The sequence below is a fragment of the Erithacus rubecula genome (genome assembly GCF_903797595.1).
Source record: "Erithacus rubecula genome assembly, chromosome: 18".
NCBI classification, from domain to species: Eukaryota; Metazoa; Chordata; class Aves; order Passeriformes; family Muscicapidae; genus Erithacus; species Erithacus rubecula.
The window spans coordinates 703,539-727,701 of NC_136670.1; the positions used below are offsets into that span (position 1 = coordinate 703,539).

The 24,163-nt window shown below is 48.9% G+C and overlaps 1 protein-coding gene across 2 annotated transcripts in view; it reads left to right on the top strand.

Annotated features, from left to right (window-relative positions):
• Positions 1–24,163, top strand: part of LOC306809613 (rho GTPase-activating protein 39-like) — a 56,240-nt gene that overhangs the window by 11,764 nt on the left and 20,313 nt on the right. For both annotated transcript variants that reach the window (XM_079321282.1, XM_079321283.1), the window contains exon 2: positions 16,633–17,004. In XM_079321282.1, the coding sequence (XP_079177408.1) occupies positions 16,633–17,004 (372 nt within the window). The remainder of the gene's footprint in view (positions 1–16,632; positions 17,005–24,163) is intronic.

Below are 24,163 nucleotides of genomic sequence, written 5' to 3' on the forward strand. Positions count from 1 at the left end.
GGAAGGGAGTTAATACCAAAGCAGAGGGCATCAATTTTGCCCTGTAACACTTTGTTCATGTCTTGGAGACTGCATGCTGTTCTAATTTCTGCATTGTGAGAAGGACAGTGGTGTTAGAGAGACTGCAGTGAAGATTATTGAAGTTGCTAAGGGAAAGAACAGCTGTCTTATGAGAAGAGAGTATAAAATTTGTGACTCCTTGGTTTGGAGAAGTCTTGCATAGCAAGATCAAGGTATGCAAAGTCATGAAGGTAATGGAATCGGGGAATGGTTTGGGTTGGAAGGGATTTTACAGATTTTCTGTCTCTATTTTCTATCTCCTGCCATGGACAGGGAGATCTTTCACTAGGTCAGGGCTGCTCAGAGCTTTATTCAGCCTGGCCTTCAGCAGCTCAGGGAAGAAACATCCATGATTATTCTGGGCAAACCCATTCAAGTGCCTCACCACCCTCACAGCAAAGAATTTCCTCCTAATATCTAATGTAAACCTAATCTGGTTTGAATCTGTTTCTCTTTGTTGTGTCACTTCACACTCCTGTCCATCTTTCTTGTATCACAGTATAACTAGGTTAGAAGAGACCTTCCAAGATCATCAAGTCCAACCCACACCCTAACACCTCAACTAAATCATGGCATCATTTTTAAAATACACCCAGGGATGGTGACTCCACCACCTCCCTAGGCAAAGCATTCCAATACTTTATTATTCTTTCTGTAAAACACCTCTTCCTAATAACCTGTATCTTCCCTGGTGCAGCCTGTGACTGTGTCCTCTCATTCTGTCAGTGCTGCCTGATGAAAGAGACTGACCCCACCTGACTACAGCCACCCTTCAGGAATTGCAGAGAGTAATAAGGTCACCCCTGAGTCTCCTTTTCTCCAGGCTGAACACCCCCCAGCTCCCCCATTCATTTCTCACAGGGTTTGTGTTCCAAGCCCCTCACCAGCCTCGTTGCCTCCTCTGGATGCACTCAAGTGTCTCAAGATTCTTGCTAAACTGAGGGACAGAACTGGACACAGCACTCAAGGTGTGGCCTCACCAGTGCTGAGTCCAGGGGCAGAATGAGCTCCCTGCTCCTGCTGGACACACCATTCCTGATCCAGGCCAGGGGCCACTGGCCTCTTGGCCATCAGGGCACACATTGGCTCATGTCCAGCTGCTGTCCATCAGTGCCCCCAGGTCCCTTCCTGCCTGGGCACTGTCCAGCCACACCTTCCCCAGCCTGTAACACTGCAGGGGTTATTGTGGCCAAAATGCAGAACTCGGCGCCTGGACTCGTTAAACTTCATCTTATGGACTCTGCCCATCCATCCAACCCCTTCAGGTCTCTTTGCAGAGCCCTCCTACCTTCCAGCAGATGGACACACTCAGTGTTGTCTGCAAATTTACTCATGAAGGACTCAATGCCCTCATCCGTGTCATCAGTAAAAACACTGAACAGAACAGGCCCCAGCACAGACCCCTGGGGGACACCATTGGTGACTGATCCCCAGCTGGATGCAGCACCATTCACCACTCTCTGGGTCCAGCCACCCAACCAGTTCTTAACCCAGCAGAGAGTAGCTGGTGGTTCCCATGGTCGTCTGTTCTACCATTTTAAAAGATGGGGACAGTGTTTCCCCTTTTTATGGATAAGTTTAATCTTTCCTACCAAGTCTTGTGTCCGTAGAACTATGGGCACTAATGAAACCTACAAGAAATTGATTTATAGCAGGTAGGAGAAAAGCCATTTATTTTACACAATCTGTGATGAACTTCTGATTTCAGTGTTCTTGCGCATCATGGGTGCAAAAGGCATCAACAGGTTGAAAAAGTATTTGGATAAACTTATAGACAGCCAGTCTGAAATAGTTACTAGGAAGAACAGCCAGCCATGTGCCTTTAGCATTTGTAATACATGTGTGAATTCTTGAGCAATGAGGGAGAAGATGGAGAAAGGGCATGACCAGGCCTATGTGTTTTGCTTAACAGATCTCTTTGAGTGTCTCACCTGTAAGCAGAATGGAAGGGGCACTTGGTTTTACCAAAGGTGCATGTCTTATGCTCTTCAAAGTTTCCAGAAACCAATATTAAGTGGGAGCATAAATGGCTGTGACATGTTAGGAAAGAGCCAATATGGCTTTTGTAGACCAAAACTGAGCTACATGACTACACTGGAACTTGGAAGGTGTTTCCAAGTATAGGGCAAGGGTGATCAGCTGGAGTGGTCTAGTAGAACTCACTGAAATGTTTCAGCACAGGGTATCAAGTGGGTGGGTAAATGATTAAAAGATTGGCTGCAAAGATGAGGAGTAGAAGTCCTTTACAGAGGAGGGAAGTCCTGTGGGAGCCAGGCTGAAATCTCTACTGCTCACAGTGTTTGTACCTAATCTAGAAATGGGGATGAAATGAGGAAGAACAAATGAGGGAGGAAATTCTGAGCACTGAAATTCAGGAATGAGTTGAGGGTAACAGGTGGTTCTGGAAAGTATCAGCACCCTGTTTTGCTCAGTGCTTGGCAGTGCTGCAGGAAGGGAAGAGGAGGCTGGGAACTGCAAAAAGGGAAGCAAAGGACAGAATAGCACAACATCATTGTGCTGTTGTGTTGGATATTAAATATCAGGTCATCCCATCTTGGAAGAAGCCTTGCTTTAAGTGCCTTTGCAGTATCTTGCTCATTTTTTTCTTACTAGCAAATACTATGTATTGGGTAGGTGGTATTTGGCAGATGAAGACTGTCTAGATGGATATCAAATAAAAAGTGAAGTTGAATGTGGTCCAGGTTTCTGCCCCAATCCATCAGCCATGCCATTGCAGAAGTAGAGAGAGTGGTGCCTGCTTTGTTGTCTTCCTGAATTTCTCTGTTTTTTGCTATCTCCCTTGCCACTGCTGAAAGTGAAAAGCTCAGCTTTGTACTGAACACAATCTAATAAATGTGTGGGTTTTGGTGGGAGAAAACAAAAGGAACTTGTTTTGGGCATCTAATCAAGAAGTGTATTGTTCTCACCCCACCGTTCACTGTTACCATGTATAGCAATTACTGCCATGGCAACACATATTCTCACGAACCAGCCAAGATCCTCCAGTGCTGCAACATAGCTTCTGATACTTGCTCATTGTGATGCTATTAATAACTGTGTTTCCCCCCATAGTAGCCAGGAAGCTGCTTCTTCCTCATGCACCAAGTGCAAGGAATAAGCTCATTTTAAATCAATTGTGGGGAGAAGTGACACTGCGGATTTCCTGGATTTTTTTTGTTCTGGAGATCCTGTCTAGTGCTGCCAGCTCTGCAGCCACCCACTGAGCTGTCTCTTTTGTACCATTTATAAGAAAGTCAAGTCTCAATTTTCTTCTTAATTATTTTTCTTTTTTTTTTTTTTTTCCTCTCCCCTTTCTCCTCCTTACTTTAAACCAGGACAAACAGATGACACATATTTATTCCTTCAGCTATGCAAAAGAGGTTAAGTGTTTATTTCAGACTGACTTGGTTAAGGGGAGAACCTGGTGCAAATTAAACATGATCTGGGCTGGGCTCTGGTCTACATGATTTCTTTACTTATCTCCTGGTTATTTAAACAAGATAAACCCTGAGTATTTAAAATTGCAGCTCAACTGTTCTTGGCACTAGTTGAATTTAGCTGTGTTTAGAACACCAGAGTACAACTAGCATGCCTGCATGAATCCGCTTTGAGCTGGAACTGTGTCAAAAATACCATCACCAGTGTGGTGTTTTGGCACCTTTTAAATAGCTGTGGAAAGGTGAAACTGGGCTTTTGCTTAAGATGGTGTTCCACTTGAGCCTGAGCATCTGTGAAGGGCTGCAGTGTGTGCAAAACAGGGTCATGAGCCTGTCCCTAGCTCTGGTTCTGGGTGTACACAAGTCACAGCTGCAGCTCTCCAGTTTCATCTCCCCAAAGGAAGGAGTTGTTTTGCCAGACCAATCTCCTCTCATTCAGCGAGTTCACTTTTCTTCTGCTGAAGTGTAGCTATCAACAGTAAAACCCTCCCTCCCTTTCCTCACCAACTTGAAAATTTTTTTGGCAGTCTTGAAACTTGCAGCTTTGAATGTCGCTGTCTTTGATATTGCACTTTCCCTGATCTCCCTGAGCTGCTGGATTGACAGCCTACTGTCATGAACTGAGAAAAAAAAAAATGCAGTGAGAACAGGGAATTCTTCATCCTACCAAACTCCTTGGAGAGGCTGAAGAAATGAGCATATGCACTGCAAAAGATTTGTTCAAAGCAGGGGGTAATTGTGATGCCCACAGTTGAGTGACTGCGTCCTTCTTTTATTGCTGCTCTCCTCATTTCTTGGAAGAGTCTATTCAAGGTAGTACTTCCAGATGTGCTGCCAAGGTCTGAGTCTTCTGAGGGAGGCAGTGTATGCCATGCAGGGCTACCTCCCTTTGCAGCCTGGCTGGTTTTCCCTGGGAATCTCCAAGAAACAACTGAGACCCTTTTTGAGATCCTTCTGTTACTGACACAGTTATTTCCCACAAAGTGCCTTCTTGTGGACTCTTGGGAATCATAGAATATGCTGACTTGGATGGGATCCATCAGGATCACTGAGTCCATTTCCTGGCCCTGCATAGGACACTCCAGTTACCACCCACTGGTTGAAAAACTTTTTCCTGATATCCAACCTAAACCTTCTTCAACTCAGCTTCATGCTGTTTCCTCAAGTCCTGTCTCTGGTCACAAGAGAGAAGAGATTGGTGCCCGTCCATCCACTTGCTCTTGTGAGTGTGTTGAAGACCACAGTGAGATCTCCCCTGGGCAATCCCACTTTTGTTTCTATGACACGGTGAGAGCAAAAGCAAATTTGGGGCTTTAACTGATTAGTTTTTGTTTTGTGAAGTCTTATATCTGCAAGATTGAAGATGTTCAGTTTTAGAAAAGCTGTGAGTTCTTTTTAAGGCAAAGTCAAGCACCTCAGTCTTTGTTTCTTATTAAATCAAGCCAGAGCTTGTTAATGACAAAGCATTAGAACTATACAGAACTAGAACTTTGGTTTACCTGGCGTCAAGGTGTTGCTGTAGTCACTGATGGTTTTGCTGGTGCAAGTGGGTAGCAGACAAAGATGAGGCTGAAATTCAGCTCATGGGATGTGGCTCCTACTCAGACTGTAGTGTTGTAGGGACAATCAGGAAAAGAATGACAGTTTGGGGCAACACTTAACCATTCATTTCCTTATGGAAGAAGCTTTTTTCATAGTTTATTACATCAGAATAAAAAACAATATAAAATAGTCAAACATGGTTTGTGTTTTTCCTCCCAAACTGAGAATTCACTCAGGGATAGGTGAGCTTTGCAAAGCTAGAGCTGTGGGCAGGGGCCCATGTGCTGCCTGGAGGGCAGGCGTGCAGGAGGCACTGATATTGTGGGTCCAATGCATTGGCTTTGCCACATCCTGACTCTGTTGTGTCTGATGTGCTTGTCTTTCAGCAATTCCCGTAGGCAAAACAAATGGAAGGACCTCTTTTCCATGAGATATTAATTTTTCTTGCTTATTATTTTATAAAGAGTTTATGAACTTTGTGCCTGAGGTTTTCAGCTATTTACTTACTACCTCTCCTTCTTTGCCAGAAGAAATGGGTGTGTTTTGGACTGGAGAAAATGATAACACTGAAGTGGCTCCTCTGCACGGAGTCCTGTTGGGATGAGCTTCCTGATGGCAGCTCACAGTACCAGAGAGATTTGTTTGTTTTTCAGATGGTTTTTCCTTTGCCTTGCTGCCAACTTGCTCCTATACTTTGCCTTTGACTTACAATCAAATTCCTCTGCCAGCCTGGAGTTGTAGTGGTTAACTTGAGTCACACATAACAAGCTTGGACAGCTAATACTTTCAAGAGCTTCCCTACATTTGTTCCTTCAAGGTTTTTTTCTACTGAGTTGGCAGAGACAGCTGCAGCTGGTGAGATTTGCTGAAGAATGAATCAACCCAAAAAAGTTGTGATGAAACACTGTTATATTTGTTTTGTGCTTTTAGCCCTCAGTGTTTGGTGGACTCTGCTGTCTGAGAAATGACTTGGTCCCTTGCAGTCTGTGGCTGTGTTGTGCATAAGTTTTCAATGGACCCTGTTTTTCAGCTCAAATGACTGGCAGCCCTTTAAATGAACAGAGGGCCATTATTATTATTTTGCTAATGTCACACTTCTAGGAATGTAGCTGCCTCAGATACTAGCTTTGCTGAGTGGTGCTTGAAAGCATTATGCTCTGTGATCTGGATGCTGTGGGGCATCCTCTGCTGGCACCTGAGGTGACACTGCCACTTGTGCATGGCCTGGCGGTGCAGCTTCTCCACCCTGTAATTACAGTCTCAGTCTGCAACTGTTCCTGACCACTGCCAGCTCATGTGCTGCCTTTAGAAAAGCTAAAGTTGTCATGTTTTTTTAATGGTCTGGTGGAGTTATTTTTGATCAGAGGTGGGTGTCTGGAGAGGTCCTTAAATCCCCAACCCTGCATGTTCTCACTATGGCTATTCGATCCTGAAGACATGGCGGATGAGTTTCCCTTTACTGGTTCTGGAAGTTTCTTTTCTGTTCCTGTCTTCCCTCTCTGACCCTGTTCAGAAATTGTAAGTGTTTTCTTGTCGTTGCTCAGTGTTTCTTTCTGCAGCAAAGAAAGTCAATGTGTTTGATACAAATGAGCCTTGGGAGTTGGCTATTTACTTTGTTCTGTTCTGGCTGCTATGAGCACTCTCTTCCCTTCACTGAAGATGGCACAAAGTTGTTCTTTTGCCTTCCTGCCCTGCAGAGTGGTTTTGTCTGTGCAGTGCCTGGCATCGTGTCACTGAGCCCAGGCTGATCCGTGTACAGAAGTGGTGAAGGTCAGTCACTGCTGAGTCCTGCTCCTTGTACAGTGTGCAGGTTGTGGATTGCTCCCAAGGCACTGGAGCAATTGCTGGGTTTATGTGGTGATGCAGCTTTTCTAAAACAGCTTCTGATTGTGGAGCCTCCTATTTCTAGACTGCTTTTCTTGGCATCAGCTGTCTGAGGCAGCAAGATGCTGTGCTGGACCCCTGGCTGCAAGGGCTTAGTGGCAATTCTGGGAGGAGTCCCTGAAATCAGTAGTGGTGACATAGCAGGTGATGAAGAGTAAATCTCAGTCCTGAAGCAGCTGAGCAGCAAGCTGGATAAATCAAAACCTTTGTCAGTCAGTAGAGGATGGCAGGGCAGCGAGTGCTGCTGTGTCCTTGAAATAGCAGGGATATCATTGATGTGAAATTACTTACTGTGGCCGAGGGAAAGCACTTGAGCCGCACATATGCTGGTTCTCCAGGGCTCTGGGCTCTTGCCCTATGTTGTTTTGGCAGGTACAACTTCTTTGCCTCATTCCTGCATCTCAAGAGCATGGTGTTTTTCACCCAGGGTGCAGCTTTGTCGACACTGAGAAATGTCATCCTGCTTAGATACAGTTTACTTCTATTCAGCAGCTGCCCAGAGGTGTGGGGGTCTTACAGGTCTGTGAAGCCATGTTCAACTTTTTAGTCACTGACCAGGGTTTCAATCAGCAGGTAGTGCTAAGAGGTGCTGGGGCCCATTGAGAAGCCTGGAGACTCAGGAGTTCCATCTCTATCCTTTCCTTTTGTTTGTATGCAGCCCCCCCTTAAAAAAACCACAAACACCCCAGGCCTGATTTTAGAGTTTCATTAATGCTGAGAGGCTCTTAGCTGCTTTGAGTGCCATTGTGGGCAGATCCTGCACTTGGTGCCTGCACACACTCTCAGAAGAGGATGAAGCTCAGGTCTGCTTCCACTGGCATCATTTGTCTTAGCTTGGTGTGTCCCAAGAAGACATGGAGAAAGGAGATCTATGACCTTGGGTACCTGCCTGCAGAGATTTACACTCCTGGAAGGATGTGGCTGGTGCATCTGGCAATGACCTTGCATGAGTCCTGATGCCCCCCTTTGGTGGGACCCTGTACAGGTGGGATGACCATGGTGATGCTCATTGAGCCATGCTTGCAGTGTGCCTGCATGAATCCTCCCTGACACTAGGGACATTGCCCTGGGGGCAATGGGAGGGCATCAGGCTGCCTCCTTGGGGCTGGGCCCAGCATGCTGCCATGGGGGAGCACCAGGGGTGGAAGGTGAGCAGGATGCATCCCAGCCATGCTCATCATTTGTTGCTGAACTGGCAGGTTGTCCTGCAATGCCTTCACCTAAGCAACTGTGAAATATTTCCAATCTAGGATGTTGATAAAATGGAAGTTTTCCCATGTAAATCTTATCTGTTAGGGACAAAGTCTAGTTATGAGCATGTTGAGGTGGGATGCAGTCACTGTCAGGAGCAGTGGTGCCAGTGTTGGTCCCAGTCCTGGTCCCAAAGCAGCGACAGGCCTGACCAGGTGTCCTGGCATTGATGCAGCCTAAGGCTGTGCAATAGGAGGCCAGCACTGAGCTGTGCCATATCTCAGCTCCCTGCCAGGGCACCTCATGTACCCTGGGCAGGGACCATCCTGCTGGCACTGAGCTTCCCCAGACAGCTGCCTGCCTTCCAGCAGCTGTGATTTGGATGCAGCTGTGGATGCATGCAACACATTTTGGAAGGACAGAAGATGAAAACTGCCAGGTTTTTTTTTTTCCTTCTGCAACTTGTTCTTAAGTGCTCAGCCCCTTAAAAGGAAAAATAACTCTGCTAAAGCTTTCGTTGAGCTTAGAAGGTGCCACTGCGTCTGGGGCAAACCAGAGCTTTGGGGAGGCTGTTTAAGTACTGGACTTTCGGGCTTGTGCTCTGATCTGCAAAATGAAAACTCCAGCCATGGTGGCAGGAGAGACCCATGGTATCCCATGACAGCAGCTTGGGAGCTGGACAGGGTGTCAAGGCAGCTCCCATAGCCCCAAAGCTGGCTCACTTCTCAGCTGTGGCCTGGGGCTCAAGCTCCACAAATGATTTTGCTTCTCAGCGTGTAAAACCCATGGGCTGGCTGGGATAGGGCAGGAGGGGCTGCCTGCCAGGTGTGTCCCCAGCCAGCCTGTGGATCACTGCAAAGAGTAGAGGGAAGCACCTGTAAACTTCTTGATGCTGAATGCTTGTTGTCGTGTCTTTTGCCTTCTGCTGAGGCTGCAGTGGCCACAGCTGATCTCTTGCCATAACACAGGCCAAGGTGCTCACCCTCAATGACAGTATGGGGACAGAGAGAAGTGAGAGGCCCTTGGTCTCCAAGGAAGTGGCAGGTAGCCCTGTGTGTCTCTGACTGAGGAGCTGTAGCAGGAGTCTGTGCTTATCATAGCTCTCTGGTGGAGAGCTGTGCTTGGTCTACATTGCCAGGATTTTTTTAAAGGGAGTGGATTTTTCTGCTCCTCCTGCCCTCTGGTACAATTTCCTTCAGTGTTGGTTTGAGCAGTTCCCTGGTGCCTGTGTCTCCAGTGTGTAACCTCCTGCTCAGAATGCCCATTCAGCAAGTGCTTTGTGTTTTGTCTCAAAGCCTGAAAACAGGGATGTTTTCTGTTCCTTGGTCTTCCCTCTGTTGCAGAGTTCCCCATCCTGTGAAGGGGCAGTGAAGGATAGGGTGGGGATGAGCAGCAGTTCAAGCCCTTCTGTCTTCCCCTTGGGATGCTCTCTGTGTGTCTCCATGGAGTGATTTCAGGACCTAAATCAGTCCAAACCTGGTTGGGCGATTCTTAGCTCAGAGTGGATGAAGGAGAAACAGGAAGGTTGGTGTGGGAGTGTCTGTGCCACCCTCCCTTCTCCCTGCTGACATACAGGAGATGAGATGCCTGTGCATCCATCCCACCCAAGGCTCAGGTACTGTCAGGCCTTAGGCCTTTGAGACTGTTCTGGACTTTACTTTAATCTGATTATCATTGTGGCATGCCTTGTCATGATGTCTATCCTCCCTTATGCCCCTCCTCTCTCCTTTTTTAGAGACCGCAGGACTTCTCACCTGTGTCCTAAAAGTCCTTGTTTCTTCTTGCTCTCTGAGACAGGATCTTGCAGGAATTTGCTGGTAGTTTTGGTGTTGCTCTACATGCTGCTCCCATGGAATGAGCTACCTCTTTGCTGTCTGTTCTGCTCTGGATTTGGGGTGAATTGAGAGACTAACAGCAGCAAGATGGAGCCAGCAATGCTGGTACCTGGGCTGGGGGAAAGTTTGGGAAAGCCAGAAAGGAGACAAGAGCTGAAAGAGTCCAAGCAACCAGAAAGCCACCAAGTTTCTCATAGGACATCTTTGTCTTTGAAAAGACCACCTAGCAGAAGGCTTGGGGCTTTGGTTGTGTTTGTTTAGTTGGATTTTTTTTGTTTGTTTGTTTTATTTTGTTTTTAATTAAAAACACCAATGTAATGAGATGCTTTTTGTGATAAGGCCTTTTTCAGGCTCTCTTGTACCCCTAACCCACCCAAACTATCGTGTTATTTTCTTTTCTTATGCAGTTTCTTGCCAGACTGGGCTCTGCCCCTGTTCTGCTCTTACTGGAGCTGAGCATATGTGTTCAGGCTTTGAGCAATCAGCATTTGTTCTGGATTTTCACAGTGTGGTCTGTCTCTGGCAAAGCAGAGGTTGGTTTGTTTGCATAGTGCTTATTTTAAGGAGCAGGAAAGTTTTATAAACAGGCTGACATTATGTGTATTTTAGTCCCTCTCTAATTTTTGTTAGAAGGAGGCATGTGTATTCAAAAGATGTTGATTATATATATGTGTGTATATATATATATATATATACATGTGTGTAGGAGAGAGATGTTTGTTTTGGGTTCTTTTTTTGTCCTATGATATAAATTACAGCTTTTCTGGACTCAGCTGAGAGAAGGCAGTGAATAAAGCCTGAATTGTCAGATTTAGCTGAAGGAGGATTACCACAAGGAGCTGATGCTGGAGAGCTGGAGGCCCCCTGCAGCTCCAGGGTAGAGATGAGTTTTGCAGCCTTGCCCTGGCTTTGATGTGCAAACCCAAGTGAATCAGAGCCACCTGGAGTTTGCACTTTGTTCCTCAGCATCTGTGCTATGAATTTTTCTGAGGTGGCTTTGCCTGTTGAACAGAAGATGAAGGGGGCAAGCATGATTGTCTTAAAAATATATTGATGGTGATGTTTGATTTCTTGACCACAGCCCAGGCTGTTCTTCAGTCAGCTAGGAGCCTGGAGCCACAGAGGAGGAGCAATGTCAGCAGCAGTGGAGCCTCTGGGATGGTACCCACTCCCCATTCCTGAGCTGGTTTGCCATGGTCTCTTTGGGGGCCTCCTTTCAGAGGACTCAGGGTGGTGAATATGGCATCTTCTCTCTACAACTGCTTCTGCTCCTTTTTATGGATTCTTTGTCCTGTGCTCTGTTAACAGCAAATGAAAGAGGATTTGAACTCATCTCTGTGGGGCAGATAATTTTAGATGCCCATCCCCATCATCCCAGTTGCTTGCCAGAGCAAGCAGCCGTGCACACACTTCCCTGCCTTTGGCTGGTGTCTCTCCATAGCCAGTCTCTGGGAATTGTACTTCACTCTGTGTCTGATGGCCAAACTCAATTCCTCCTGCTCAAGGAGGACCTGTTAACAAGGCATTTAGTTTTGACATTGGCACATCCTCAGCTAGATGATCTCTGATGATGGCAGCAACTGGCAGCTTTGTCTTGGGCTGGCTTTGAGTATGCTTCAGGCCTCCATTGGGGGCATCAGTCTTGGAAAATCCCACTTGCTGTGGAGCCATGCTTGGCCAAGGAGGACTTAGGCCTGCCCCAACTCTCTGCAGGAGAAAAGTGAGTGAAAGGAGATGGGATCTTGGCTTAAAGCACAGAAATCCAAAAATTACAGAGGATGGAAGTGAAATAGGAGACCAAATCACAAGAGGCCTCCTTGTAGCCACTCAGAGGGGTTTGTTGACAGCCTGGTGTGAAGCTCCCTGGGGCAGTTGATTCCCATGGCTATCCTTGGTGCTCTCTTCACTTTGGTAGCTGTTTGCCTCCTCAAGCTGGTGATGAGCAGCTTCCACAGGTGGGGCTGGAGATCACATCAAGCTGATCTTGAGCTGACAGCCCTGGCTGAGAAAACATCTCTATTGTTCTTACCTGTTTACAGCCTTGAAAAGAACTTGTGGTGTCCCAGGACTGTGCTTGGCTGGCTGGGCTGTGTTGTCACTTGGGTGATGGTGGCAGGAAAACCAGCTCTCCTGTGAGGGAGTGGCTGTTTGATTTCTTGGGATTCCTCAGCTCCTCCTGCAAGTGACTTCTCCTGTGCCTGGTCATTTCCAGTTCTGGTCCTGCTCAATTCTCTGTAGTTAAAAAAAAAAAAAAAAAAAAATTCCTTCCTAGACCTCCTACTAAGTATTTGCTGTCTTTGTGAGAAAGATCTAATCAGGAGATGCTTGCAGATGCCCTTTCAGGATGAAACACCATTTCTTAAAAATTACTGCTATTGTTTTTTATTCCAAGGCTTTGCCAAGCAGGAGTGGCAGCCAGGAGGAACTCAAGCTGGTTTTAAAGGAGCAAAGTTTGTACATGTCCATCCCCTGTGTCCTTGAGGCTGCAGGACAGAGCAGCTTGGCCCTTACCTGCACTACTACAACACTTCATAAAAAAACAGCTGTCCATCAGTGAGGGAAAACCTTCAGATGGGACCAAAACTGGTCCCAGGTTTGAGATGTGATTATGCACTAGGAGCCCTATGCTTCCTCCTGCTTTTTTCATGCCTGGTGCACTATCCTGTTCATAGCACCCTTCTGCTGGGGGGGCCTGGCCCCTGCCATGGCCTTGCCACTCCTCCAAAACATCAGCATGCTCGAGGCACAAGCCTTCACATTCAGGGGGCTTTGCTTGCTGGAGTGAGCAGTGAGAGCAGTGTGCTGTTTCCCAGCTATGAGGTCTGGAAGGTATTACTCAGGACACACAGGAAGCTCCTGGAGATTCTGACAGTACAGGAAGATGCACATTGGGAGTGTGGGTTGCTTTTGGAAGTGAGTGGGGGTTTTGTTGAAATGCCTCTTCCTTGCAGGCTCAGGTGAATGTGTTAGTTCCTGGAGCCATTGCAATGCCTGGCTGCCTGTCCTGTGCACAGAGGGGTTTGGGCTGGGACTGCAAATGGGGCCTGCACACAAGCCTTGTTTGGGGCCACTGAGTCCCAGGAACTGAGATGAACCAAAACCACGGGGGTGATCCTGCTGGTGGGGGCAGGTGCTGAGGTGCACGCTCTGTGGCTGCTGCATCCCTTAGCCCTTGGAGTTGAAAGGACAGGGAAAATTTAAACCATTCCCAGGAAACTTCTTTAACCTTGTAAAGTGAAATATGAATTAATTTTTTGTGTGTTTCCAAGTTATGGCCTTATCTCTGCAATCCTGGGTTTATCACATCTTTCCAGAGTTCCTGATGTTATGTTTGAGGTTTGTGTGGCAGCCTGGGGCTGGCCCTGCTCCAGGAATGTGCTCCTTGCTTTTCCTCTTCTTTCTTTAGGTGAGTATGATTGTACCAAACTTTTTAGTATTTCAGTGTGTTTTGTGAAGATTTTTATACCTGGTTAAACTCCACCTCAGTCATCCTCGGCCCCTTAAAATTAAGGGGACCAAAGAGGTCACCCACCCAAGTCATCCACTTAAGTGTCTTTGCACACAAAGATAAATGTAAGCTTGTTAAAACGGAAAACTGTACTTAGCAACATACACTGGGTTATGGCCAAGTGCTATGAAAAGAATTTTATTTTCAATAGCTTGCACTTAACAGAAAATAGCTGACCTCTCCTCTCTGTGGAGGAGCAGCAGTGGGGGTGCAGCCATTGGTATTCCAAAGCTGTGCTAACCCATTTTCTAGCCAAACAGATCAAACACAGTGTGCTCTTGAACATTAAGGCTGATGGCTCAAGTGACTCTTGATCATTCAGGGTCTTGCAAGGTGTTTTGTGTTTTTTTTCTTCCTTGCCAGGCAAATCCTCCAGAGCTGTCTTTGGTCTTTCTCCTGGGCTCATCTCTAGTGTGTTTTTGCGCTGCTTTCCTCTTTCAGCCCTTCCAACACATTCTCTCCTCCTCTTGTTCCCTCCCAAGAGTGTCAGGTGCCCCCCATCTTTGGGTGAAGCTCCCCCACATTCCTGCACCAATGGCAGCTTCTCCCCAAGCCCCAAAGCTGCCAGTGAGCCACTGGGCTCTAAGTGTCCTTCTCAGTTCTCTCTAACCCTTTTCCTCTTGTCTGCCTGTCCTTGTGAAGAGTTAGTGTACTCTCAGGCACTGTTCCCCTTGTACCCCCTTCTGAGCTGTCCCTTGGATCCTCCATGCCAGCTCCATGTCCTACCTGCACTTTGTAGTAGCTCTTTCCATAGACATGCTTATTGTGCTCTGCTCCCAGAACTGCTGGGCTCTGCTGCTGCTCTTGGTTTTCCCTTTTATACCCTGTTTGTGGATAGTTCCTCTGCAGTTGCTGATGCCCTTGATGATCTTGGTGATTTCATTTTTTGTGCTTGCTTGCAGTTTGACATTGCAACTGCAGGGGAAGAACAGGACTGGTTCTGCAGTTCCCAACATGAGCCATAGCATGGGGTGCTGGTATGGCTGTTTTGTTGCACCTTAGATCAAATAGAGGCACTGATGTTGTTTTGACCCAAAACCAGCAAACCACAAACCAGATGTTTTTCCAGCACAGGGTTTGCTAAGTGGGATCTGTTTGCTGGCACACTCTTGGCAGCACCTTGCCTGGTGATGCTGGGAGACCAGCAGGAACTGGTGCCATGGGCAAAGCTGGTGTGCTCTGTTCCCAGCTCCTTGTTGGTCAGTGCCTCCAGGTGTGGTGGTAGTCTGGAGTGAGTGAGCACATCTGCCTCAGAACTGACCTATGACACAAAAGAAATGGTCTTCACCTAGATTAGCTTTCCTAATCAGCCCGTGGTAGCCTGACCATAGCCCTCCATGGGAATGCATGGAGGTCAGCATTGCATAGTGTCTGTGCTCAGTATTGTGGCAGGGAAATTGCACCTTTTCAGAGACAGTTCATGTTTATTTTGTGTTGAATTGACATTGTACCTATAAATTTTGGATCCTCAGAGAATTGAGGAGTGGCCTGGTTTTTATGGGTGCATGCCAGACTGCTCAGCATTGATCATCCATCAAAGCCATGGTTTTCCTAGCAGGGAGGTGCAATGGGTGACTAAACCCTCATTTAGACTTGCCTGGTGATCGGAGACATGCTGACCTTCCTCAGAGAGCCAGGGCAGAGTCAAAGACTGGACTGCCCTGCCAGGAACTGCCTCCTCTCCCATGACCATGCCAGCAGGGCTGGGCTCAGGAGACTGGGCTACCATTTCAGGCACTGCAGTGCTGCCACCATCACTCCTGACCTTTCTGAGGACCTGCAGGCTGGCAGCTGAGGGTGTGAGTGAGATCTCCCTTCTCCTGCTTCTGCTGTGGGAATGGCTTCTGCTGTCATATCCTCACTGGAGGGTAGTTGGAGGTTGTGTCAGAGTCAGCCCCTGGCCAAGAACAGGTTTCAAGGGGCACCTTGGATCTGTCCTCTTCATACAGCTTTTATTAATAACAGAAGTAGCTTTGGTTAACTAGGGCCTAGTTCCTGCAGCCTCCACTAGCATGGGGATGGAGGCCAGGCTTTGGGGGGTTAGGAGCAGGAGCTGAGGGGTGCAGTTTTTTCATCATGCTGACCGTACAGCTGGGTTCAGGATCGCTTTAGGCAGCATCTCTCCTTTCTGGAGGGAAACCTTGCTGGGTTTGCACTCCCTTCCTCCATCTACCTGGACTATCCAAAATGGTTTGGACTACTGCACTGGGGAGGCATTGGCTTTGCTGAGCTCCTCAGGCCAACTCTTTAGGGTTGGTGTGTCAGTGATAAAGTTGATGTGCCATGTATGACACTGTGCAGCCCAACACCTTTGCATCAAAACCACTGTGCTGATCTGCCTGCTGAACTGAAAACCAGTTCTGCAGCACTGCCTGCCTTGCTCTCACTGACTGGGCCAGCATGGGTGCTGGTAAGGGACCCTGGTGCTCAAGGGGTTCTTTAGGGCTGCAGAAGGGTTGTAGATCAGCAGCAAGGCCTGTCTATTGGGTCATCTTACACCCTGCTGAAGGCTGTGTCCCGTCAGCGAAGGGGGAGGGGGAAGAGCCTGCAGTGGGGATGGTCTCGTCCACCAGTCATTCCCCACATGTATCTTTTGGACAGATAAGTGTGGGCTCTGAACAGGGTCCATGGGACCCAGAAGTCTCTTCCAGCCCCACAGCATGTGGGGCCTGCAGGCAGGCACTCACATGGAGCAGTCTGCCCGCACTGTGGGGAGCCAGGTTTGATCTCCCCAGGTGGAACGTGCAGCTCTCAAAAGGAGCAAATCCTGCTCTGCAGATACTTCCTGCTCTGAAAGTCAAGCCCCTGCACATCTTCCAGACACTGGCACTCCTGTGACTGGGCCAGCCCTTGATGTGAGGCATCCCAGCATCAGCAGACAGTGCTCCCCAGTCCTGTGGCTCAGTCCTGGGCTGGTGAGTAGGGGGTGAGGGCCAGGCTGATGGGGATGATCTCCCCTTCCCTATGCCAAAGAACTGCTCTTTTGTCTCAGCCCCATCTCAAACCCTTGCCCTGGCTTCTCCTGAGATCATTAGATTGCTGAATAGCCCCAAGCAATGCTTTGATCTGCAAGCATGCTGCCTGGCCCAGTGGCGGCAGCTCTCTAGGACTCTTCAGATGACCTGTTTGCTTTGGGCCTCTGGCCCAGACTAATGTGGCTCTCGTGTCCCTGCAGCTCGGACTGGGTGGAGATCATCGAGCCGCGCTCCCAGGAGCGGATGTACGTGAACCTGAGCACGGGGGAGTGCAGCTGGGAGCCCCCTCCCAACCTGAAGGTGCGCCAGTCAGACCAGAAGCAGTGGTGGGAGCTCTTTGACCAGAACAACAATCGCTTCTACTACTACAATGCCATCACGCGGCAGACGGTGTGGCACCGGCCCCAGGGCTGTGACATCGTGCCCTTGGCACAGCTCCAGGCCATGAAGGGCAGCTCCCAGGCCGGCTGCTGTGGCCGGGAGCACCGAGGCAGCAGCGGCAGCAGCGGCAGAAGCACCCCAGTCCAAATGGCCGCCCTGCAGGACATGGAGAAGAGGAAAGATCCTGCCAGGTACGGGGACAGCTTCAGCCTTCTCTGTTTATATCTAATGGGTGAATTTAGCTGCCAGCAGGCCTTGTCAGGCACATTGGGAGCCATGCTTCCCCAGGAGTGTGCAGCACTGGGGAGAAGTATTGCCAGGTCCCATTCACTGCCCTGTACCCTCCTCTTCTTAGGGTACAGCTCTCTGCTTTCATCACTAACTGAATGTCCCCAGCTTGGGCCTGGCCATCTTTGTGCAAGACACCATAAAAATACACATCAAAAGATAATCTTCACTCTGGGTGCTAAAACAGAAGTAGAGGGGACAGGCAGGAGTGTCATGCAGTGATCAGAACTCTCTCAAAAACTTGCAGCAGGGTTTGTTAGGATGGCATAGCTCCTGTGGAAGGGGTCAGGCTGCTGTGGGGTAAGAGTGAGACCATCTGGTCTGGCTTCTTCCTTTCCCACTTGCTCAGCTGCTGATGTCTTGCGACTTCAGCCAGGGCAGGAGGTGGGGCTGCAGGAACAGAGCCCCTGGGCACAGTTATTTGGTCACATCAAGCCTGAAATAAAAGACCAATAACAAGATGCTCTTTTGTTTGACTAAGAGAGTTCTTTTTTTTACACTCAAACTAGTCTGATGGCAATCAGAGATCTTTTATTGTATTGAAACCACGATTTCAGCTTCAGTAGTATCCCTTTCCCAGTCTCTGTCAGGTTGGCCCCTCTACCTGGAATACTGTCTGGTGCTGTTCTGCCTCCCTCCTGCTCTCTCTGGGCATCATCCTTCTCTGATGGATATAGTACTGTCAGCTGGGGAGGCTGTGCAGCAAGCAAAGTTGGGTCATACTGAGAACTGACCTGAGGGCTAGAGGAGTGCTTGGATGAACCTGACTGTCCTGCCATCTATGCTGGGATGCCTTGTCCTGGTTCTGAGCAGTGCAGCAAGTGCTGGCACCTTGGTTTTTGGATCGAGGCTGCCTCTCTGTGTGCTGGGTGCAGGCAAGGATAGAAAAAAAAAATGCCGAGTTAATGAAAACCACATAGGATGCCAGTTCTGGAAAGTATATGCACCCTGAAATGAGGCTTATCACGTGTCTGCTGCTCCCTGCAAGATGCTCCTGTATTCAGTGCAGATCTTCATGGCTGCAAGACACTGTTGATGTGCAAAAAGTGCATCAGAAGGAGCCCAGCACTTTACTGGTGCTCATGATGCTACCTATGCCTCCTGCCCCTGAAGCAGCCCCTCTGAGCTTCATATCCATCCAGAGAATAATCCCTCCCCTGCCAGGAGAAATCCAGTAAATGTCTTGAGCTGTACCTGAATAGTTCCCAGTTCACTAAGGTCACCCCCAGTGACCACAGGTGAGCCACAGGCACATGAGATTTGACATGAGACAGGTGACTTTCCTTGCTTGTCCATCTATAGCCTGGCACTCCAGGGCAGCCAGGATAGGCACCATCCAAATTATATGACGTGTTTCCAGAGAAATGAGTGTAATAGCTCTGATAGGGTGTATGATATCCTGAGCTTCACAGAGTCCAAAGTATTCCTGATTGTGCTGGTTTTAACAGCAGCTGGAATTAAACTCCAAATAAGCCACTCCCTTTTCCCCTCATGTTTCCCGTAAGGGAGAGACAAAAGCAGAGATTATGGATTGAATTAAAGCAGTGGAATAAGGCATGCACAATAACAACAGCAATGTTAATAGCAACAGCATACAAAAAAGAGAAGTCCACAAAAAGTTGTTCATCATTGGGAACAAAACCAAGATGGCAGCAGATGCTCCTTGTAAGTCACATCTGCAAAAGGCAGTGTGGACAAAGGCAATGGGGTGGCGTTCACGTGCTGCCCTTGTGGCCACTAGAAACAGAGGCATGATGGTGGGAGAACTTCTATGACTAATGTTTCTGCCAGCCAGAAAACTGCAAAAACCAGTGACAAACACCCTGAGAGTTGGATCATCTGAGCAGGATCACACAGGTGCCTGTGCCATCATTTCTGTTGCTCTGCTGCACTAGAGGTCAACCCTGCAGGTTCTCCTCCTTTTCAAATATGTTCCTTTCAGCTCAGTTCAGCTGGGTTTGGCAGGGTTTGATTTCTGGGCTCAGTGGGGTTGGGGTCACTCCCACTGCTGGACTGTGCCCTTTCAGCAGCCTCCTCACCAGTGCTGTTGGTTCAGCACTGAGATCAATTTGTGTTTTCACTGCTGTCCTTTCCAATAGCACGTTCTGTAGCTGTGGCTGAGAAAACAGGAGGGGAACTGGCAGGGGAGCAAAGGGACCAAGTCCCGCAGGGGTTGGTGCCAACAGTCCCTGCACTGGAGAGAGGCAAAATGCTGTGCTTCAGGTGGGGTGCCTGGCTTTCCCTCCTGGAACCATAGCCCCAGCCATGATGTGTGTGGTACAGAATAACAGCAGCACTGAGCCCTGGCCCTGTCTGCAGCCAAGACACTGACTCAGTCTCTCAGGAGGAAACATGGCCTCCTTTGCCTTTGTACCAAGAGTTGCTGTGCCTTGAGGGAAAAGCAATGCCAGTTTTGACCCATCCCTTAGTTTTTCAGCCCTCTCAGTAGGAAATACCCCACAGAGCTCCCCTCCTGTAGAAGGAAGGGGGATGATGCAATATGGGCAGGGGCTTGCTATACCTTTCCTTGCCTGCCAGGGCAGCATCACCATCACTGCTGATTTTCCTGCAAGGAGGAGAAGTAGGACAGAGTCCTCCTTTGTTCCATCCCTAGCTCAGATTTCTGCAGCAATCTTGGGACACCTTGAGCCTGCAGTGAATTGAAGGGCAAGTGTTGAGAAAAGCATGAGTGGCAGCTTGCTTGGGAGCTAACAGGCTGCTTGGGTATGCAAGGCTCTTTCAGATTACAAGGGTCATACCAGTAAGATGACTATTTGTCTGTGAAATATGCTTTCTTGGAAGAATGAGACTGGGCACTGTTTCCTTGCACATCTATCATATGTCCTCTCTGCTGTGTGAGTCAGGGTCGTGTAACTGGTTATAATGCAGAGTTTGATTTCCCTAGTTGAGCCTGACACCCAAGGAGAGATTTCTTGTCTTTTTCTAGCTTGTAAAATGGGGAGCAAAGAGCTGAGCCAGAAGCAAATGCTCTCAGGTGGGATCTAATGCCGTTGCTGGGATGTTTGTACTAACAGCATGAGCACAATGAATTTTCAGCTCTGTTGTCCATGTTGTTCTCCAAAGACAACCTCCAGCATGTCCTCCTCTGCTCAGGAGAGATGCAGCTGTGTCAACAGAGGGTGAACACATTGAATGCTATTGGTAGCATTTGACATCTTTATAGCTGCTTGTGCCCAAGACAGTTTCGTTTTTGTCTCTTAATCGAGCACAAAAAAGTGTTTTTTCTTTCCTTCATGTTTGTCATCCTGTGATAGATGGAGAGGCCAGCAGAGACCAGCACAGTCCCCAAGAGGGGCCTCCTGCAAGCCCATGCCACAAAGATCTGGGGGAAGGGATTTCATTCTTTTTTTAGTTATACTTTGTGGTCTAGGCTTTTTTCTTTAAGTAAACTGGGTTTTACCACCTTTCTTCTCTTGTGCCTTCTATCATCACTGCTGAATTTGTTGTGCCCCCTGCCACGTTCAGTGCTGCCAAACCCTCAGCAGCCTTGAGAAGAACAGAGAAGCTCCCCAAACCTTGCTGCCTGTTCCCTCTGTCCCCATGCCTATGCCCCCCCCACCTCACTGCCCCACAGCTGCTGTGCCACTGACTCTTGCAGTGACTTGGAGCAGCCTTCTCCAGACACTGGCCTTTGGCCTCCCCAGGCAGCACAGGAGGGTCAACCCTCTAGGGAAATGGCAGCTTCTTGTAGCAGGGTAAGACACTGCTGCCACTGACCATCTCTGGAGCCTCCTGAACAAGCTGCTCTGCCCATGGTCCTGCTCCCTTGTTTTTCAGCTGTGCTTCTTGGGGCTGCCCAGCCCAGTGCTGACTCTGCTTCTCACTTGCTGGACAAGGACAGCAAACAGCACTTGCCTCACAACTCCAGACTCTTCCTGAGCTCTTGCAATCCTATTAGGAAGCAAGATGGACTCTTCAGGGGAAATGATGGCCAAATTATCCTTTCACACACTGGAAAGCTCTGCAAAGGATGGACATGTTCCTTTGGGGACTGTGAGACCAGCCTGGGGCTGAATGCAGCATTTTGGAAGTGTACTCTGAACCATGGCAGCCATGCTGAGGTTTGCTGGAACTCCAAGGTAATGGGTGAGAAAGGCTTGGTGGAGGGCCAAGGCCTGAAGAAGGCAGACTTTCTGGGAGCCTCTGTGGTGGTCTGCAGCATTTTAGCACACTGCAGGTCGGCACTGTGAGCAGGATCTGCTGTCCATACAGACCAGCCCCTTTAGTCTTCTTCCCCTATTTCTCCTAGGGTCAGCACTGGGAGTTTCATAGTGCTGTTTTTGAGGCACCCTTTGCAGTAACAGGATATCCTACAGTCCACAAGAAAACCACATTCCCTAGGAACATTGTATCCCCAAGAAGAGGAAGGAGAGGGTCCTTTCTGCATGGGCAGCAGGCTGTGCTGCCTGTCCTCTCCTCACCCACCTTTCCCATGGCACAGCATCCTTGACTGGGAAAGAGCAGGGGCTTGGTCTTACAGTGCCAGGAATATGCTGGAAGAGGAGTGAGAGGGAATGTGTGATGAGACAGTGGCTGTAAGAATACCTCTGCCTCTTCCAAGTCTGGTTTGTCTTGTCATGTGCTCATATCTCTCAAGGCACAGCATAAGTAATGCCACTGTTAAGTTTTCATAATCAAGCAAGAAAGACCACCAGAATCCCTAATACAGGTTTGTTTCCTTCTTGTGCGGTTGGCCTTGGGGTAGGATATGCAAACACAATGTTCTTTGCACAAGTCTGCAGAGTTTTTGGTTTGAGCAGGTTGTATCCCTGCCTCCAGTGTGGCAACTGGGGCAGAGCAGCAGTGCTGCTGGAATACAAACATCCTTGTTCACTCACCTTTGTCACAGCACCAGGAAAACAGCTACTAGAAAGGGCAGAGCTGAGGTGCAGGGCCTTTTTTCCAGGCTTCCGGGAGGGAGAAGAACAAACAGTGAAGATTTGGAGCCTGAGAAGAGCTGCTAGATTTGCTGGGCCTGCTGCAGCTGGGTGCAGGCTGGGAAAATCAAGTGCCAAGTTGAGGCCTTTATATTGGAGCTAGTTGAAAGCATTCCTCACAGGAACAGTCCTAGGGGGTTCATCAGGGTCTCTGCTGCTGGTGACTGAGGAGCTTGGCTGAGGGGCTGCATTGGGACACTCCTCCACCACTGGCTTTGTTTTTTATCATGGCTGTCACCATTCAGAAGGACAAGACTGAATCTTCATGCTGGAAGTCAGGAGGTCCCTGTTCTCCTCTGACTGGTCTTTCCAGCAGCCTGGGGATGGAGTTGAAGGAAGTTGTATCCAGACAGGGCCCCAAGAGTTATTCATGGCTGTGGAAATGGCCTTTTCAAGAGAGCCTTGTCTTTTCTGTGATGGTGCTTCTTTCATCTCTGGCAGCCAGGGAGGCTGGAAATGGCATGATGTGTCCATGATGAGGCTGATGGGCAAGGTGGGGTACAGCACACATTTAGAAGTTTCCCTTCACCACATTCCTTGGTGGGGGAACATGGTGGCCCTCAGTGACATGAGAGTGGCACAGCTTCCTGGTTTCCTCTGGCCCTTGCAGGGCATGTAGGTGCTTTGCCTCTCACCAATGTCCATGGCAGCCTAACTGTGGCAATCCCATGTCTGTGTTTGTGCTTTTCCTCAAAAAGCAGTGTGTCAGTGGGTGCCCTTGGTTCTGGGCCCTGCTGTCTCCAGGGGTTCAAGTGCCCTGGAGCAGGCTAGGTCCCAATGGGTGCTTTGACCTAGGCCTGAAGGAGAAAATATGTTGGGCCATGGACTGCAAGGGCCAAAATCCTGCTGCAGGGAGGCTTGCTGCTTGTGGCAGAACCACTTCTTATTGCCTTGCTGTGGCTGTCTGTCCAACTTGTCTTGCTGTCCTGCCAGCTGGGCTCAGGGTAGGTGCAGAGAGAGCCCTGTGCCAGTGCAGGGCTCCTGCCCCTCTCCACTGTATCCCACCCATGTGGCCAAGTCTGTGCTGCAGGCCTGAGGTGGGGATGGCTTCCTTCACCCTGGTGAAGGGACTCTGGGCAGTGAGGAGCTGTTGTGCTTTGGAGAGCCTCTGCAGGAGGGTATGAGCACAGTATGCTCTTTTCTTTTTCAAATCAAATCCCTCATCACTCATCTGAGGAGTAAAATCTGGGCTATACCCTTTCTCACAGAGGCAGGGGGCAGAGTTTGTAGCCAGTTGAAGTCCCACAGGGCCCTAAAAGTTCCAATGCTGTGCTGGAAAAGGAACCCATCTCTGGTGGGCAGGTTGGTGCTGCTCTGCAGATGTCCAGGCCCACACCTGAGCAGGGACAGCAGGAATGTTCCCAGTGCTGCTCTGTGGGTGTGGATTGGGACAGATGGGGCAGGAGGTGGTGCCAGTGTGGACAGGGAGGGGCTCCTCCCTGTGGCTCAGAGCTGAGCAAGGAGGTGGCAGAGCTCCAGGCCCAGCTCCAGGGGTTTTGATTTTCTGATGCCGGACAGAACCAGTATGTGAGATGAGGCTGCACAGGGAGCACAAGTGTGGCCATGCTGTGCCTGACTGAGGTGGGTCTGCCAGGCCTTGGCTGAGTGGATGGTTCAGCTGTGCTCAGCTGGCTGGGCCTGCAGTGCTGCATGTCAGGAGGTGGCTTTTGGGATGTGAGCATCCAGCACCTTTCCATAGAGCACAAGGTTATTTTCCAGCCCTGCCATAACTGGAGGTGTTGTAAGGCAGTGGGACACATCTGCAGCTCTGGGCTATGCTCTGCTACCCTGCAACCCAACAACTGGATAGTGCTGATCTAGATGCAGTGATGGTTGCTGTAGGGTTGAGCTAAGATATGTCCCAGTCACACACTTGGCCTGCCTGCTGAGTCAGGAGCCTGTGGATGGTTCTTCCTCCTTGCTCTCTGCCAGTCTCTCTTCTGTGCCATAAACAAGCCACTGGTACAGCCATGGGGGTGTCAGAAATCCTCATTTAGAAGCCTACCAAGTGTTGCTGTTCTTGTTCTTCCTGTTAGTCCAGGCACTCTTCAAGGAAGAGTCAGGTCTTCAGCAGGGTTTGGGATTGAGACTGGAGCTTGGCCAC